General features: G+C 34.4%; 1 protein-coding gene across 1 annotated transcript in view; it reads right to left on the reverse strand.

The window, feature by feature from the left end:
- Positions 1-455: 455 nt before the first annotated feature.
- The window catches only part of LOC113512395 (pituitary homeobox homolog Ptx1), a 75,418-nt gene continuing 61,002 nt past the window's right edge, over positions 456-14,871 (reverse strand). The window contains exon 5 of the mRNA XM_026896275.3: positions 456-4,619. Within this exon, the coding sequence (XP_026752076.1) occupies positions 4,029-4,619 (591 nt within the window). The 3' untranslated portion in view covers positions 456-4,028. The remainder of the gene's footprint in view (positions 4,620-14,871) is intronic.

A 14,871-nucleotide genomic window follows, 5' to 3' on the forward strand; every position in this document is an offset into this window, starting at 1 on the left:
CTTTACTCCGACATTCTTCAATCCAATTTTGTTGGTATATTATATTTCTGTATAGATGCAGGTCCGCATCATTCGATTAAAATGTTTGTATGAAATCCCTGCAAAAACATTCAAGTCTTTTTTTTATACAACTTAGAATGGCAAACAAGCTGACGGCCCACCTGATAGAAAGTAGTAACCGTCGCCTATAGACATGAGTAGTACCATGGACATAACAGAGTATACTGTTTCGCCCATGATAACCCCCATGCGTTGCCATTCCTGAGGACTCATATGTTATTCCTCTGTACCCAGTAAATTCACGTTGAATTTGAAAATTTTACTTTATAAATTAGGTGGTTGCATAGATTGGTTTTCCAGAATAAGAACAGTAGGCATTGTACTGACCTAGTAATTATTCTGTGGCAATAGAGTAAATTAAATCTAAGAAATTATATAAATTAAAACACAAAAAATACTCGATGATATTTTTTTATTATGACTAGAGGTTTCTTTAAGTTACAAAACAATCTGTATTCCCTTACGTTTTAATACAAAATAACTCAACAAACGAATACAGTTCACAGATATTTATTTTGATATGTATAAAATGAAAACCTCGATTCGTTTCATAATAATTGGTAATTATTATAATTTTTATAATGATACGTCCAATTTATTTACATATATTATGAATAATTTAGCAATCCAGATCTTACAAGACATGTTGATAAAATTCGTTGGTTGAATCGAAATTTTAGGAACAAGTTGTAAAGAACATTACATTTTGTTAATACGTCAAATACAGCTATGTGTAGTTGAAATTATAAACATCCGTTTAATGAAGTGTTTTATTTAAACTGAATATTTCTCCCAAAAGAATATGGGACGAGAAACGACAAAAATACTTGAAAACCCTATATTAAAACGATGTGTCGAGCTGACAAGCTAGTACTCAATATATTTGTCGCGTTTTCGACCCATTTCTTTAGACAATAAAATGTTCAGTTTAACTGTTAGAACATTCCAGTAAAAGGAACACCTATTAATGCTTTCGATTTCATTCTATATATCTGGATGTAAATAATGATAGCTGTGGTTTGTTGCCAATAAATGCTTTCTTTCGTTCATTCATCCTTCCTATAAATCCACTGTTAAGTAGGCACACTGATATAGGTATTCTTATTTGTGTTTACAAACTAAATGCTCTAATAAGTATTTTAACACTTAGATAGTTACAGTTATATACATTCACGTCTCAGCTTCAGACAATAAATATTTTAAATAAATAGTGAGATCCGATATGTTAATCTCATGTGTAGGCGGTAGTGATATGATTGGACTTGTATTTTTCAATTAACGCTTTTTCAATTAACATGGAGGCTACGGAATTGAGAGATACAGCTTTAAAAATCAGCAACATAATTACTTTTAAGAAGCACCAACCGATTATTATGTGTCATATAATAATTAAATTACATACATAAATTCAAAATTTAAAAAATGCATATGCAATAAATATATATTTTCACTCCGACAATATTACAGGATAGTCAATTGAAGAGGTCTGAATGGTTTGCTGGAAATTATATGTTGATAAAATTTTATATACTCACATTTTTTATAACAAATAAAATACATATTAATAATAAGAATACGTGGATATTACCAATATTAGTACACATTATCATGTTTTTGTTCTAAATTTTTTAATTAATTCCCAGAAATATTGTTCGACAAAATTCCAATGTCGATAAATCTGGCCTAGTAATTTTGAACTAGACCTACAACTATTACTTTTTAATGTTTCTATCAAACCGTACTTGTAATTGATACACCAAAAATATTTCCTCTGAAATTATTCTAATTCATAAGAAGTCCGTATAAAAAATAATTTTAGATAAATAATTAAGATTAATATTGCAACCCTCTGTAATACTGAATTTTTTATATTATTTTAATGATAAATGTAGGAATATAACACAGTATTTACTAGTTATTGTATGCCATATGGTTCCGGCATAGCATGGACCATCCCTTTCTTTCCCGTAGATGTCATAAGAGGTGACTAAGAGAAGATAATAATCGAAGGAAGGATCTTGAAATATCACCAAAGGGCTAACTGTGGTTGCCAACCCGCCTGCCAAGCGTGGCAACTACTGGCTAAACGCTCCTTAAGGGAAAGGCCTATGTTCAGCAGTGGACAATTAACAGCTGATATGATGATTTACTAGTTAGTGTATTTATGTTAGGAATTCAAGTAAATGGTATTTTCCCACTAAAAGAAAATGTAAGTTGATTTTAAACACGGTGAAGGAATCTCCGTTATTTTCCTACTTCTCTTATTCTTGTTTAGTGTAAACATTCTATAGTATTGCTAAGAAAGAACTGTCATTAGTTACTTTAAATTGATTTGACATATAGATTTTATTAATTTATTCATCATTATTATTTGTTGAATTTATTTATTATTTTTTTAATTGTAACTCAATTATATTCATGAATGATTTTTTATAATTTCCCTTTTGATAGTCTATATTAATGTTCGATAATTAATCATTAACGACTGTAATTATTATAAATGATGTAGCAATACGGAATTTGAAAAGCGTAATTTTCAGATTTTAGAATTCTCTTTACTTTTGTATTGTCATATTATAGTTTCAGTAACATTTATTACATAAAAAGGTATACTAAATGAATATAGTATGGTAGTACCAGACCGGAGTAGTAACGTGTTGATGTCAAGTTATAAGAAGATACATTAAAATTCCTGATAAATTGCGTCAAAATAAAAAAAAAAATACTAAAAGTAAACGCATATATAAATTTGATAGTGAGTTTAAATGTTACTTTATTACCTCTTGGTGCTTTAACTGTGTAATCTATTGTCATGAAATAAATTTAAAAATTTAGTATTAAAGTATTTATTTGGTGCATACGTAGTATTTGGAATGAAGAAGGCTCAATTACCATATTCCAATAACAAGGATGAAGTCGTGGGTAAAAACTAGTAATCATTAAAAATCATTTCATAAATTGGCAATGAAATCGTAACAACAGCGTAGCGAAAAAAAATATCTAATTGAAAACCTTCCATATATATATATAGGAATAAATTAAAATAAATTATAATATTGTTTAGCTACTATTTGAATTAATAAACAGTCTACATAAATTTATAGAATTTAAATAAATTTCTAGTTAATTACAGTGGCTGATATTTGATACAAGTGATGAATTGAATTTAGTCAGTAGGTAAGTTATTTAAAATTTGTATGTATGTAGAGATTATTTTATAAAATTACACTGTAAATATAATCGTGTTCTGTTTATAAAATGTGATACACAAATGCATATTTTATGATTTAAGGATGAAAAAAAACTTGTTCGTAATTATCAACTATTCATGTCATTGCTTTTATACAAAACAAAAATAACATTGTTACCTAGACAATAACAGTAACCCGCACATATTAATGGCAATTTATACAATTAAATTTTTCGCCTGATACGAAACAAATAAATAACCTAATTTCCATATTTACAATTTTTGATAATAAGCTACACACTTAAAAATAGAACTTCGTAATCTAAGTACATTGTAAGCTTGTAAAAATTGCACACATCGCTTTGGTATACGTACATACATAACTACATATTTACATTTACATCATCTAGAACGAATCGTTAATTCTTTATTGCCCGAAGTTTCGTAACGAACCTTGACCTATATGAGGAATTTACACGCGGAACACGCCCTATTGTAACACCGCATCATTTAACTCTAACCCATGATATAATGAAAACAATAATCACCTGATTCTGTGAAAACGTTCAGACAGAATCGGTGTTTATTTCCATTTGGGGTGTTGGAACTAGCTGCAAACAAAGTCCATTCAGTCGAACCAGTCCCAGAGATGCCTATAGAGGCCAGTGGTGTGTGCGGAGTCGTTGGGCGGGCGCGCAGGCGGCGACTAGGAGGCGCGCGCGACAGCGAGCAGCGGCGGCGCCGGCGAACGAGCCTCCTCGCGGCCGCGCGCCTCCTCTCAAAGCACTCGGTCTGATACACCCACGCCGCCTGCATACTGGCACGCCGACAGCGGCGCCGACCCTGCCCGTGACACTGGCGACACCGTGCCGTATCCGCCACCAAATCCTGACGAATGTTGCTTGGCTTTCAACCGTAGCGACGCTATAGAGGAAGACATCGCCGGGCACGGTTCTGCGCGGTACATACTATACGGGTTTGGAGGCGCCGTGTACGGACAGGGTGCGACTCCTCCCCCGACTCCAGCCGAACCAGCTACGCCCGCCATTCCACCCCCACCGACACCTCCCATAGACGTGGCAGTATTAAAGCAATTCACTGATCCTTGATGATGACTCGCCGGCACTACTGATCCGAGAGGGTTCACTGGCCACGGAAAACTCTTTGTGCCTAAGGGACTGGGCACTTTCGCGGCCCAATTATTGTATGGATAGCTTGAGTAGAGCGCATCGGTGTCCGGGAACGGTTGCATTAAACCATTAAATTGAGTACTGAATCCATTTTTGAAGTCTGCAGCTGCGGCCGCAGCAGCATTCATTGCGTTCCTTTCACGTTTCCGCCATTTCGCTCTTCGATTTTTAAACCATACCTGTAACAAACAAAAAAGAAATTAATTTAATGTATACAAAATCAAACTGTAATTTCTTATAAGTTTTTTTTCGACATCTACTAAAAATTGACTCACACTCGATGGTAAATAATTACGAAGTCCTACTATATAGATCACAGATCTAACTCAAATTTGCTTCAAACCTGTAGTCCTTATTTTATGGGTTGTCGAGTACTCTACATATCATTACCTATGCAAGCTTCGTCTTTCTATAAGAGCAAAAACCTAGAGAAGTACACTAACTACGCTCGTCCGCACAACGAAATCTACAAACTTTTAACGAGATTCAGAATCAGGACGCGACCTGCGTTGCGTAGCTATTAACTTTACTCATTACAAAGTTGACAGAGAGACGCGGCGCTGTAGGGTGTAGGAGTATTCGAGCCACGTAGTGTTAGCGCAAACGACGGTGCGGCGGTGCCCCGCCCGCGCCCTCAGCCAACGACCCGTCTAATTGCGGCCGCGAAATGAAGATAAACGAGCGTCGCGATTGGGCGGGACTGCTCCGCACCACTCGCCACTCGATCGGTCCGCAATAAATGAGCGACCACCGCTGCCGGTACCAGTGAATTGCCGGTGCTGAGCTGAGCGGAATCGATGTTGTTATTTAACGGAGGCGAGCATTATAGGAGGCACGAGGCCGGAACACGGAGGTGGGGTGATGGTAGTGATAAGTCGCAGTGAGCGTAGATAACGCGCGAGCTGATGTATGGCAGGCGTCCGTCACTGCGCGATCGATCGCTACGACGACACTTCCACGATAAATTGCGCAATCCACGTACCGAGTGCAATAAATATTGTGCCGCCAGCGGTATTTGTCTCACTCACTGTGGCGGGTTCACCCAGCCGAAACGGTAAATAATACCCTCTTTCCTCGGTTAAGTGAACATAAACGGTCGTTTCCACCCCATATACAATCGTTTATTTTTCGAAACATAAATTTCACAAATTCGCATTCATAACGAACGCATGTTTTGTGCTCAGGCAACCTCGGTTTTATTCTATAAACCATATACCTAATACCTTCACATAAAAAACTGTGAGACTCTTCCTATACTTATACGTATATCTGGTTTTAGTATTTTTAAACAGATTTTAAGAGAATCGTTAATAATAATTGTAACCAAAAGTAAAAACCTATGAAACTCAAAGAGTTAATCCGCACAACAATTGGCAAATAACGAAAGCGCAATGGTAAAACAAAACCATACGCCGCTTCCCATGAAAACCGCTAACAAACGGGTGAAAATAACTCCACACTGGGGTGTTCAATAATGACAATGATATTTATTTAGACGCACATATGTGGAAATAATTTCCATTATTTGAATAGCGCGGGCAGAGCGCGGCGGGGCGTAGGAGAGAGCCTAGGAGGGTCGGAGATATTGCGACGCGGGGTTAATCCTTTAAATATATTATTGTTGGATGGTGACCGCGCGCCCTCCGTCACTCGGCTAGGAGGGACCACCGACAATTTTTTAAGGTTCCCAAAATGTTGTTTCTAACAGTATTCAATGTAGCTAGTATAATATTATTGTAATGATTATGGTAATAGTAAGTGCTAACGTTAGGGGTAAATTAATTATACGATGTTTTTTTTCATCTTTGCATAATTTAATTGCGTAGAATTTTTATCATCGGTTTGTTTCATATATCATCGTCATCATCTTAGTCATTAATTGTCCACTGCTAAACATAAACCTCCATAGACTACCACAAGGAACGGTCCTAAGCCGCCTGCATCCACTGTAATGTAATGTATTTGAAGTCGTCACTCCATCTAGTGGGGAGTCGTCGCACACTGCGTTTTCTCGTATGGGGTCGTCACTCAAGAAACTTTCTTCCTCATCGGTTGACGATTCTTCGAGCTATGTGACCAATCCATTGTCACTTTAACTTTCTTATCTTTCGGGCTATGTCGGTAACTTTGGTTCTTTTGCGGATATCCTCGTTGCGGATTCTATCACGCAAAAAACTCCGAGCATATGCCTCTCTATAGCCTACTGAATAATTTGAAGCTTTTACATACAATTCGTTTTATATAATTGTACGTTAATATAAGAATAAACCCAAAAACAATTAAACAATTTGTGTTAGTATTGAAAACACAATTAAATACTAATTGTCATTTATTCTTAGCTGTTCTGATTTATCTAATGCAATCCATTATATTACACGAGTTCAATCATAATTATATTCCCTGTTTATCGCACATATTACCAGTCAATTCGCGTATTATCAGGGTCGAATATAGATAGCTGTATTACCAGCATCCCCTTTATTGTTATCGCTAGATCGAAGCAAATACGATGATGTGATTTCTAGCACTAAATAGCCAGTAAAATTAGACAAAGAAAGGATACGATTGGTATAACATTACATGGTTTGTAGAATAATAACTCTGTGGTAGTAAACTGCCATAGCATAATACTGAATGCTGACCATGTTGGTGACTAATTATTACAAATTTGATATTATTATCTTTTGTAGTAAAAAAAGCTTTTCTATTTTTGTTTCTTTCTTGTTTTACAATGTTATGAAAATTGACTTTATTTATTGCTAAAAAAGAAATTATGACATTTAAATATTTATTGAATTTAATCACAATAACTTCGTCACAAAAATAGCTATGGCTAACCAGGTTTTCAATAATAAAAAACACCTTTAACACTTTTTTTTTTAGCAAAATATAATAGAAAACGACTTATCAAGAGCTATATCTGGAATATAGCTTTATATGAATGTGAGACGTGAAGATTAATCCAAATAAATTAAATTAAAGAAACAAATATAAAAGCAGCCTTTGAAATGTGCTGGCGAAGAGGGATATTTGCAAGAAAGATAGACTTAGTACTGAAAAGGTCCTACTTAGAATTAAGGAAAAGAGACAAATTATGAGTATAAAAACTACTGAGATTAGAAGACAGAAAATGTCTTCTATGCCACTGGGATACTTGATGCCACACCACGAAATTATGAACATCGTAATAGAACAATGGAGGGGAACGGTAAGACCTAGGCATAATTATATCAGGAAGATCAAGGAAAAAGTTAGTGTCGTGGCGTATCAAGATATAAAGAGTCTCGCTGCAAATCATAGTACTCCACCGAAAATAGTGCAGCTCTTAAATAAGAACAAACGAATGAATATTGACGGTGAGCCACGGATTTACCTGTATGAATTATAATAAAAAGTGAGTACTAGATTAATCTAGGATATACTCGTCTCTCTACCAAATATCGGGATCAAATAATTATGATTGTATTTTAAGACAAATGAAAATCTATGTCAAAATACGTGATAAATATTCAAAATCTAGTTAGATTCTCATATAAATTCGCCTGATTGATGATATGTCGCCCCATGCCGAATAATGAAGCTATTTTACGGTCAGCAGAACCGCAGGGTCTCTAAATTGCCTTAAATTTAAATTAAACCGGAATCACAGTTTTATTAGTGTCATCAATCAAACAACGGTTTATCCGAACGGGTACTCTAAGTTTCGTGATATACGAGTATAGTTCGTATTTGCAATGAGGGTAGAGCTAGTTTGGCGGTATGCAATTTGGCCAGCACTATTTCGAAGTCAAATAAACACGCGCTCGTATAAATGGATAGAGAATATAAACTCGGAATTGACACGTGGCGGTAGCAGGGCTGACACTCGGAGATTTCATTTTAGCAGAGAAATGAGAAAAGAAATGGTAATTTTACGACACGCGTCAGAAAGTTTATAAGTTCATTTTACTATTTGCCTGGCTATGCAACGAGAAGGATATATTCAATTTACGACTACGTAGCTACTGGAATATGAAAGGATGGACATTTTAATTTTCTTTTATATGCTATAATAAAATTAGTTTTAAGAATAAGCATTTGAGATAAAGTAGTTGAGATTAAATAGTAATGTAATTCCTATATTAGTATGTTTATATCTGTGTTTTAAAACATGTAGTCAATAATATTATTATATACGAATATCTAATTAATAAAAATAAATAATACGTGAGTATTGTAGCTTATTAAATTATATGAGATCTGAATTCTGTTTATTGTATTTGATGGAAACATTAAAAATGAACACGCACGCACCAAATACCTAAAAGTTAATAGTTTTGACTTAATTTAATATAATATGACATATAATTTTAAATGACTTATTATTCTCAACGGTCACTAACAACTGCCAACCCTAAATATTCTGGTGAGATTATTAAATGCACCCTGCAGAGAAGCGGTAGTTGTTTCTCCATCGGAATCGGAACACTTTACTAATAAGCGCAAACTTTTTAACTTAATTTTAATTTACAATATTACTATTAATAATATGTAAGCGTCACAAAACAGATTAATTATCTATTTTTCAAAACAACACACAGTGTCTTATTTTGATGTAAAAAATTATGTAACCTAAAATTTTAATTCTTAAATTTCTACAAACAATTATTTTAAAAAAAAACCTCAATTTAAAGGTGCATGTATTAATATTATTAAAATAACAAATAAAATCTTTAAGCGTAAACATGGCTAATATTTTATCGTATTGTATCATATTTATGTAATGACTAGTTTCACAAGATTTAATAGATACTAAAATTAATTAACACCGCTTTGTGTATTAATGAAACATTTTGAAAATTTAATAATAGAATCAAATTCTGCGATTCCATATCGCTTTCTAAGTTCATTGTTAATGCACGATTCTACATTATATGCCTTCTTTTGTTCTGAGTATCTACTGTCAATAAATTATTATTAAGTATTTGCTCGTTTCTTCATACGCGTAGATTTTATAAATAGGAAAACCAATTAAATAGACACTACTTCCAGATGACGTATCAAGATAAAACATACACCAAATTTCAAATTAGATCTTCAGGAATAATTATGAAATTACCTCTAATTCGGTGCAGTAGTTGTTGTGTAATGTCGGAACAAAAATACAGACGGACAGACAAAATTTTTGAAAATTACTGCTTAGTTTCTATTGCCTTTATTTAGATCCCTCATATTGTTATGACAAGATTTCTTAAATACCTCCCACGTACAGACACTGTCCAGTAATAATTTTATTATATTATTAACACTGTGGAAATGTAAACGAATAAATTTTATATCTCATTATCAAATACATATAGTATGAAATTCTTGTGTCTAATAAATATAGATCTTCAACTATGATTTGGCCAACATACAGATCAAAACGGCCGCAACGGCTGTACCCCCACGGAGTAAATCCTATTTTGATTTGAAACGATGTAAAATATCTATGATCGCAACACTAAGATGTGTATATCAAAACATATATCAATCAACATAAAACGGATATCATTATTATACACTCATATATGATCTGCTTCAATCTTCATAAAAAAAAAAAACAAGTTTTGTTGAAATTATTACAAAAACACTCTTATACTACTATTGAATATCAGTAAACTGTTATGGTTGGGGGAAAGGGATTGTTAGTAATGGAGACTGAGAATCCCATTGCTAGCAATATACCCAACCAGGTCGACCTCCTCGCGGTTCCCCCTGGAAACTATCATGATTAATTCCTGATGAATTCATTATGATGACCTAACTGGCTTGTTTTCATTCTCATCTATCACCCTTTACTGGTGCTCTGCCAGCGTATCCCGTTAGCGCAGGCGGAGTTACCATACCATTTTCACCCATCAAAAAAAACTGTTATGGTTGGATCAATTTTTTTTATACAACTTAGAAGGGCAAACAACCTAACGGCCCTCCTGATGGAAAGTGGTAACCGTCGCCTAGAGACATGAGCAGTACCATAGACATTTTGTTTACATTTTCATTATGTTCTGATGAAATTGACTCTATCTACTTTAATATTAAGCTATGGTGGAGAGATGAGCAGCAGCGTCCCTCTTAAAACATCACCAAAATCCAAACTGCGGTTGCCAACCCGTCTGCGAAGCGTGGCAACTACTGGCAAAACCCAGGGGATGTGGAAGGGGAGGCTATATTCAGCAGTGACCAGTTAACGATACAACAACTTTAATATTAACATCAAATAGAAACCCGTACACGGAAGGAAAACGTAATGATCCGTTGTACAATCTTAAAATCGCAAATGGATGGTGATATATGTCACGGATTCGATTTTCGAACGGGTCGAACGATCTATCACGGATCACATAGAAAACCCCAAAATATCTGATAAGATCACAAAGTCGTTCAATCAATCGCACGTGTACTGCATTATGGGATGGGATCATTGTCCTCAGGTGCAATGTTACTGAACTCATCGCTGTTTAGCTAGATATGATTTACTTTTAAATAGTTAATGAGGTATGTAAATTGTAGTTTAGGCAACTTTATGAAATTAATTAACATTTTTACTACTTTTTATGATTTAGTAATACCGGACTGACTCCCAGATCTATTCATCTTATATTCTCACCTGAAAGTCGATAATATCGTACCTACATGCGTGGCCAAAGTATTTGAAAGGTAACCATTTCGATTGATCGAAGAGGTAAATTGCTTCATATATGTGCGGCATATATTTTGTTTAGAATTCAATTATTTAAAGTAAGAGCATTTAAAAAATATATTTAGCGATTAATTTTTATTTATATATGTAGGATTGGAATAAAACTACCAGAGAAAACAAGCAAAACTATATATGCCTGTTAACATAATATTAATTGATTTGTTCCTATTGTATATTTTAATACACATAAAACTAATGTTAAGCTTATAGGACTTTAGTATTGACAGTAGACAACTCGTTTAGAATTGGACGCGGTATTACAGCCCAGAGGATTTGTGTCTATCACACTTGACAATTTATTAATGCAAGCAATAAAATACGTTTTATTGTTTGTCATTTTCTATCTCGGTATAATTTTCATCTCTGTTTATCAATTTGTCTGCTTAAAACGCCTATGAGTTAATTCTTTGCCATTTGTCGACTGTTGAAGTCAGTGTATGATGTGAATACTTATTATGAACTCTATGGCACTGTAATAAGGACAAAGTATTGTGACATGTGTATGTTTGTGTCTTTTGTTAATACTACAGAAATCAGTCAACAAGAACGTTAATATTAGCAAGTGGTAATTTTGATCATTCGTACTTTATTGAATATGTTAATCATGTTATACGTTTGTCACATCGATTTGTTTTGTGACTAGAAAATAGCATGTAATCCTCGGATTTAGTGGCTTTTAATTATAGTTATATTGCGTATATAATTATATTAGATTTTGATTCCCATGTTGACATAAAATAGCAAACGTTTTAATGCTTTATATATTATGCTCGGTATTAATGATTGGCGTATTATAATGTAATATGTTGTGAAAACGGTAGTTTTAAACACACTGTAGAGGCTCCTATTTTAATAAATATATATTTATTTAAATTTATGTCACTAGCTCGTTTTAAAGTCTACAATTAATTCCCTATAATTTTACTGAATATGCGTGTCTTGTATGTATATTCATATTTTGCTTTTTTATACAACTTTAAATAGGACACAAGCTGATGGTCTCTCTGATATAAAATAATAATCATTATCTATATAGACATGAACAGCATCGTGTAATATTATAGAAGATGTCCACGGAATACCGTGTCTGTACTTAAATAGTCGACTATTTGTGTAATGGTTCCGTACCCTATAATTTCACTGCCATGTTCATCCTTAGAACAATTTTTATTGTAATTTAGTAATTTCTATTATTTTCCTTTTAACAATGTGATGCAAATTGATTGAATGTTTCGTTACTAATTACATTAAGAGAGAGTGCCATGTAGACCTGGCATAGAATGGGCCATCCCTTCCTTTCCCGTGGGTAAGGTAGGAGGCGACTAAGGAAGCTTAATGGTCGAGGGATAAGCAGCAGCATCCGTCTTAAAACATCAGCAAAGCCAAACTGCGATTTCCAATTTGCCATGCGTGACAACTACTGGCAAAACCCCCAATAGGGAGAGGTCTTCATTCAGGACAGTAGACGACTGATATGAATATGATATAGCACATAAATAAGGTAAAACTTACTAAATAGTTCACTTGCATTGGCACAGACAGGTGCAACAAAAGTTTTTTTTTTACAAGCTTTTACAAGCGCTTTCATCCGCGCGCTTCGACCGTTTTCACGTAAAATAAATAATGTCACGACTACACTGTCGACATTTGGCTTTGATATATGCCCTTTTTATATATACACCAAAATGTTTTCCTAAGTTACATGTGTTCGGATGAATTTTTTGTAACGAAAAAATGGACGCAGTACCTTTATCACTGTCATTCAGACTTCGAATGGAGGAAGCAAGACGATTTGGAAAGTGCTATAAAGCAAATTAAGTGGACATTACAAAATGAACGATGAAATTTTAAAATACTTCTTAAATGTTTTTTTATTTTCTAATTCTTTTTCGACGCACATTGTTATTTAAATATCATAAAATATGTAAAGTCGTAAATAATCATGATGTAAATTTAAAAAAGTAAAATAATAATATATTTCATCATCATCATCTCACCCATTATTTGTCCACTTTAGTTCGTAGACCTCCCTCATAGACCGCCATAAGGAATGGTCCTGAGCCATTTGCATCTATTGACTCCCTGCAATGCATTTGAGCTCCGTCCATCACTGCGTTTGCACGGGGTCGTCAATAGAGAACCTTACTTCCCCACCGGTTTTCGATTTTTTAAACTATATAACCAGCCCATTGCCTCTTCAGCTTACTTTTTCTTCGGGCTATGTTAGTGACTTTGGTTTTTTTGCGGATATCCTCATTTCGAATTTTGTAACGCAAAGAAACTCCGAGCATAGCTCTCTCGTTCAGTAATTTGAAGCTTTACCAATTAATTTCAAGCAGATAAATTTCAGTTACAGAAAGTCATAATACAATAATAAAATGAAACAATAACTGTGTATTTATTGGATTTCCAGTATACAATCGTATGTAGGTCAACTCTAACGAATGCGAATACTAGTTAGTAAAGGAAAAAATACATGTCAATGGTTACAAAATGTTTGATATAATAGTGAAACAATTTATTTGTGTAACATAGCTGTCAAGCGTCACGGTAGATTCGCAGCAAATGAAATATGTCAAGAGCTGTTTCACGGTCGATTGGCCACAATATTAGCGCCCCACTCGCGTCTTACAAAAACTACGCACCGATAAATAACAATTTTTAGAACATACCTAACAAATTCTACAGGGTTTTAGGATAATATTAATTACTGGGGGAGGGAAAGGAATTGTTAGCAATGGAGTTTCACAGCCCCATTGCTAGCAATATGCCACATCAGGTCGACCTCCACGTGGTTCCCCCTGGAAACCATCATGAACAATTCTTATTGAATTCGTCGCGATGGGCTGACTGACCTGCTTCATCCTCACCTATCATCTTTCACTGGTACCCCGCCGGTGTATACCGATAGCGCGAGTGGGGTTACCATTCCATTATCACCCATAAAAAAATATATATTAATTACTAACATAATCTATGGGAAGGTGCCAATTCAATTTATTTAGGTGCCAAATTAATATGCTCAGTCTTTATTTTAATTAGAGCTAATTTACTGCTACTAAGATGCTATCAGAGGAAAACTTTGTACAAAAGCTATTATTCGTTGAGAGTAATAGAGCTTTTGTAATATTTGTAGAGGTTTGATTAATCACATAGTGAAATAATCAGATTAAATAATTATGTTTTATAGCTATAAGTCCTAATTGGTTGTTGTCATAAGTACTGATAAATTACACATTAAAGTGCCAGGTCAATTATTATATATAGGTATATAGGAAGGACAATAAGTCCTATTTGTGTATGTTGTAGTAGTAGAGGCAATATATTGCATAATTATAATGTGAAAGATATAGATTAAATATATATTTGTATAGAAAGGACTCTGTTTCATTCATGAGTTTCTACCGTGAAGTAGTTATGTTTGCATGGCTGTGTTTCAATTTAAACGGTGGGATATGGCAGTGAATTTACAGAGTACAGAGGAATAACACTTGAGTCCTCAGGAATGGCAACGCATGGGGGGTATCATGGGCAAAATAGTATACTCTATTATGTTCATGGTACTGCTCATGTCTATAGGTGACGGTTACCACTTTCCGTCAGGTGGGCCGTCAGCTCGTTTGCCATTCTATGTAAGTTGCATAAAAAATACCTATTGCTCACTAGCTTACTCCGGCGTGAAGCAGCATTGTTATGTTTTGGCATAAAAA

This window comes from Galleria mellonella, unplaced genomic scaffold, assembly GCF_026898425.1.
Source record: "Galleria mellonella isolate WM207_F2 unplaced genomic scaffold, CSIRO_AGI_GalMel_v1 utg64, whole genome shotgun sequence".
Taxonomy (NCBI): Eukaryota; Metazoa; Arthropoda; class Insecta; order Lepidoptera; family Pyralidae; genus Galleria; species Galleria mellonella.